This window comes from Eucalyptus grandis, chromosome 4, assembly GCF_016545825.1.
Source record: "Eucalyptus grandis isolate ANBG69807.140 chromosome 4, ASM1654582v1, whole genome shotgun sequence".
NCBI lineage: Eukaryota > Viridiplantae > Streptophyta > Magnoliopsida > Myrtales > Myrtaceae > Eucalyptus > Eucalyptus grandis.
In genome coordinates, this window is record NC_052615.1 from 2,656,577 (window position 1) to 2,661,787 (window position 5,211).

The window sequence follows — 5,211 nt, forward strand, 5'->3', positions numbered from 1 at the left end:
TTAAAATAATTTTGTACGACATTGCATTGCATTACACGCCATTAGAATTAAGTCATTTTGGTTAATTTAGATTGCATATTTCATTATTGCATGTTTATTAAGAAATCACAAAAATTCTTATTCATTCATATAGTTTAGGCTATAGTGCCATGTCATATCATCTCATGTTAGATTAGTAGCATGCATTGCATAAGGCATGATTCCAATTAAATAATTGAAAACAAAAAAAAATTGCGTGTTAATTAGAAACCATATCTAGGGTTATTGATGTAGATTTTAATTTAACATTGCAGATGCTTTCGTTGTTATGAGGTAAATCCTGCAATTTTTACTGCTTTACTTTAGTGTTAAATTGATGGTTTGCACATAATATTTTGAGCTTTTTGAGAGGTTAGAGAGGGAGAATTAATGAAGGGGACTTTCGTGCAGTATGTGGATGTTTTGCTAAGATTGATGCTCAAGTCTTGAGTTTTAACACGGCGCCCAAGTTCTAACGATTTCACTTTTTAACTTCCTTTTTTAATAGCCATAAGAAAAGAAAAATAAATTTAGTCTTCGATGAATCGATGTAGTTGGGCAAAACTTGAAATGGTATAAAATCCGGTGAATGATTTTTTTGAGATGAGTAGAATCAATGCTGCAGAAACGATGGTCAGCTTCACTTCTTGCTTTAATGAATTATCCATTTCTTCTCTTAGTAGTGTGAGCAATGATTTCTTCTTTCCTTTTTTTCCTTCCTCAAATTTTATGGTTTTCTCGTGTTAGCGACTGCTACTTGGAGTGGTTACTGGCTGTTGCATTCATTCCGAATTCTAACCCTTCGCAGATTTTTTCACACTGAAGGAATCCTTCTAGCACTGGACTCGGGCCCTCAGCAGTAAAGATAGACAGGATTTGTCTGTCCCTAGACAGGCTAAACCCCTTCTCTGTAAAAGCTACTGACCATCGAAAATCCGTTCCTAAAACAGCAGTTACTAATTTACCATGTCTTTCCTTCATATCAAAAAATTATATTTTAACAATCTTATATAGTTCTAGGAAATACTCCATTAGCATACTCAATGTCTGGTTTATATGAAATGTTGATTTAATGGGGAGGTCACGTACTCGCCATTTTTAGTAAGGCACGACTTTCATCACCTGTCCGTACAGTAACTATTCAGATCACTGGACGTATGAAATAAAAACTGGGTTAGCTGGGACAATTTTAATGAAGCATTGCTGATCTAAGTCAGGTGCCCAATGAGCTATCTTTAGGAAGCATTTAAGAGGATATAATTCCCTCGCCATCCTTAATTAAATGCTTCCTACTTGTGGGAGGGCATCGAAGCAACAAATTCCACTTACCAAATGCTATGTGTTGCCAAGTTCGTAATGGGGCTGGGGTCAATGTTCGTCGAGATCCGTGGAATCCCTTTGAATCAGAATTTCAACCACAAACTGCTACGGGAAATTTCGATACTGATCCGCTAATTGTCAGCAGCCAGAAGCCCAAGTCCTATTCCTCATTTCACAGTTCATCGGACTGTCGTACATCTCCAATCGGCATATATTTAAAAGCTATCCAACAATTCACATTAAGTAAAAGACCCATCTTTGGTCACCCCATTATACCTATGTATGTCATGTTACTTTCCACTTCGGCAATTGGGCAGTACTAAGTCGCACGACGCACGTTCCACGCACCCTTGAAGTGTACTTAGTGCTTGAAAAGTATATATCTAATTTGCATGGATGACTCACCCTGAATTTCAACAACATCATCAGCAGTTTACAGAGTCAACACAAAGATGCAGTCTACAGCCATACGCTTATCCTTTAATGGAAGCAGCATCTTTAATCACCACACCAAATCAACTCCCACAATGCACGATCCGTTAAAAGCTAATCCGATAATCAATCCCTGGTTCAGTCAGAAATTACAGTGGAGATAGAATCAAAAATCTTTCTGCTGATACAGCGAGAAAGCAGATGGTATCATTTGCAGCTCAATCCTCGTTTTTACTGCTTAGACCACCATTCTTGTTAATCGCTTAGATGCTTTCCATACAATATAGATCCTCATGTAACGACCAGGCGATATCTCTTTCTAACATAAAACAGAAACACCACAAACATGATTAAAGGACACGGAAACGTAACCAGAAACTCACAGAAGCAACCACTGTCATATGGAAAAAGTTACTCTCTAAAAGTCTAAAAGTCAAGTCTACTTCCACACAGGGAGACTGCATTTAATACCAATCCAAAGCACTTGCAGGAAAAGGGAAGTGCCGAGCCTATCTATTTCCACAAATCCATCATTCAGACAGACATTAATACCATAAATCCCAACCAAGGAGAGCTACAGTAATTGAAGAAAACATGTTCGAAAAACGTGAAATACCTCTGTCATTCGAGAAGTCACTGATGGTAGCTTTTGTCAAGGAATCTGTTGGCTTGTCCGAAAATTCCTCAGAAAATTTTCTCTACTGCATTTCAAATCAAACCAGCCTATAAGTAAGCTTTTCTCTAGGCCTCAACAGCTAAAGACAATTCCAATTAAATCAACAACTTATGCTCACATCAGATCTAAAACACCTGCGAAATTATCCTAACAAATCACATGAAGAAATAGAAACCAACTCAGTAATATGTATTCTTAGGTAGGGGGGAGATTCAAACAACACTACTATGAGAAGACTCAAGAAAGCACATGAAAGACAATCTAAACAACAAAGCATCTCATCCAATAATAATGGTTTCCATTTTTTCAAATGAATGATTTAAAGACCTATTGATTCTAACAACTGATTGCAGAGTTGATCATTCGGACCTTTCAATTCATAGACGTACACCTTTCCTTCTTATCGAATCGAGGTACTATCCGTTTTATCGACAGTGTATACAAAATCAGCAAACCAGTAAACCTGCTCTTTCTGAGAAGTTTGGCAGATGCTTCCATTAAGAGTTGGAAAAACATGCACGTACTGGCATTTAACAGTTTCAACTTTTGCATCAGATGCATATGCAATGAGGATTTGATCTGGATAGCATGCTTTTCTTTGTTTAATCCATGTCACCTTTTGTGTTTATTCCGTCTCATGTGTATCGTCAGACATTTGTATGTTCTTGAAGAATCAGCAACTTCAAAGAATAAAGAGTTATGAAAAATTACTTGAGAACTTTCAGGACGTAACCATGGATACACCAAGTAGAGCAAGACAATGGTAAACTTAATCCATACTGAATCAGGGATTGATGGTCACAGAAACAGAGCATTTGCAATAGAGTATCTTCAAACAAGCTCAAACTTTTAGATTTATCCATGGATTATATGTAGATTAAAGTACCATATACATCCTATAAACTGATACACAGGTACCTTATTAAGCAAATACCAGTTCAGCCAGAACTTATGCATAACACATTCAAGACTGTTCTAATAAGATTCCCACGCTTCCAGGTAGCCGACGAGGAAGCAAATATGCTGGCGATGAGAGCATTACTGACCTTGAGAGCACTATTCAATGATTCATCATTCCTAGCACAAGGTCGAATCAGGTCTTCCACATCCTCAGAATCTTCATCTTTGACCCTATGAATAAAATCTTTGGATTTCTGCAAGAAAGTTTCAAGGAAGCAACGAGTATAGTTAGAATGGATGAAAGATAGTTAAATGAAATGTAGAGAGATGCAAAATAGAAGCGAAACCAGATACAGAAGGGTGGTTATTGATAACATGGGGTACTAATGATTTAATGAGCTCTTCGTCCTCTTCCTCCAATTTCTTTGTCAGTCAGGGATAGGAATTGGACCACAGTATGGAGAAAATGCTCCTAGTCAGAGTTCATGGAATAAAAGGTCAGACCATCGAATCATAAACACAACCATGAACGCAACCGAACTTAACAGCATAAGTCGAAGCACGAAGACCAAAGAGGTCAGGAATGGTGAAGTGGATTCTAAGTAGGACAGTGCCTCTATATTCGGCAAGAAGAATGCTGATTTGTATGGGAAACAACTCAAACCTTAGCAGCAGATGACTCTAGCATTGCATCTAAACTCACAATTATCACACACAGTTATCACAAGGATAGGAAATTTTTGGTGTAAATAAATCAGTATAATATCCGTCCGGGGAATGCACAGATCCATACTCAAACGACTAACAAAAATAATACAAAAAGTTCAAATAACTTACCTTCATGGAATCCATATCATCGAGAGCAGGGAGAATATCAATCTCTCTCTTGGAATCGGAAGACGTGGACTTCATGACATCGCCCATCTCTTCGGCATCCCTCTTCCTTTTCCCATTCTCCACCACCTGCCCAAACCCAAACCCAAATAGAAAAGCACAAGTCACGTTCGATTCTTCCCAAAGTCCAACCAACTCTAAAGAAACCCAACAAAACCCAACAATTTGAAAGGCAGAATCTTCTACCCTCGTCGCCTCTGACTCCACCATGCAATCGGGATCCCGTGGATAGGCTTTGATCGTGAGCTCAGCATAGCACTTGCTGCATTCGAAGTAAAACCTGAATCTCTGGATCCCCAAATACGTCTGCAAAAAAAAAAAAAAAAAAAAAAACAAAACAAAACAAAACAAAAGAGAAAGAAACCCACCAAAGCATCGTCACAACTCGAACTCGGAAGAAGATGGAAAAACAGGGAATCGACCGGCGTGCAGCACCGACCGACCACGCCGACGGCTTCCTCCTTCCTGGAACTGAACTTGGTCCCCCGGCAGATGTGGTTCCCGCAGGTGTTGCACCGGATGCTCATCGGCAGCATGATCCGAACCTTGACCTGCCGCTTCATGGGCCGCCTCCGAACCCCAGGCAGTCTCGGCTCGGAAGATAGCAGCGCCGGGTACATCTCCTCGTCCTTCTTCTCTCCGACTCCAAACCAAGACGTCGAACGGGAGTCACGAACGCTTGAAAGATGCCCGCAAGATATCTCTCTCGAAAAGTCAGAGTCCGAGTTATTTTCGGAGGAGCGGGAGCGGGAAATGGGAACCGAACCGACCCGGATGATTTCCTATATTGTTTTTACAGACGTAATCTTTCTTAGAGATTTTTAGGGATCTCTCTATATATTTGACAATTTTGTCGAATCTATTTATCTCTTAAAATATAACTTGGTCTTTGATTATGAATATCATTGTCGATACATATTAATTTAGATAGCCGTGTCATAAAACTTATAAATACACAGATATATTCTTCA

The 5,211-nt window shown here is 39.1% G+C and overlaps 1 protein-coding gene across 1 annotated transcript; it reads right to left on the minus strand.

The window, feature by feature from the left end:
* Positions 1-2,387: 2,387 nt before the first annotated feature.
* Positions 2,388-4,899, minus strand: LOC108959291 (splicing factor YJU2-like). The gene is made up of 6 exons (XM_039311079.1): positions 4,684-4,899; positions 4,415-4,546; positions 4,184-4,309; positions 3,694-3,818; positions 3,493-3,600; positions 2,388-2,471 (listed from the first exon to the last, which is right to left on the minus strand). Exons 1-4 carry the CDS (start codon positions 4,858-4,860, stop codon positions 3,738-3,740), a joined length of 516 nt encoding a protein of 171 aa, XP_039167013.1. The 5' UTR covers positions 4,861-4,899; the 3' UTR covers positions 2,388-2,471; positions 3,493-3,600; positions 3,694-3,737.
* Between the last annotated feature and the right edge of the window lie 312 nt (positions 4,900-5,211).

Excerpts from the sequence above, each read along its gene's own strand:
- LOC108959291 (XM_039311079.1), bottom strand. The coding sequence starts at position 4,860 with ATGTACCCGGCGCTGCTATCTTCCGAGCCGAGACTGCCTGGGGTTCGG. Across the intron at positions 4,310-4,414 it reads CGACGAGGGTAGAAGATTCT|GTGGTGGAGAATGGGAAAAG; the intron begins GCCTTTCAAATT and ends GGGTTTGGGCAG. Across the intron at positions 3,819-4,183 it reads ATGATATGGATTCCATGAAG|GAGCATTTTCTCCATACTGT; the intron begins GTAAGTTATTTG and ends AACTCTGACTAG.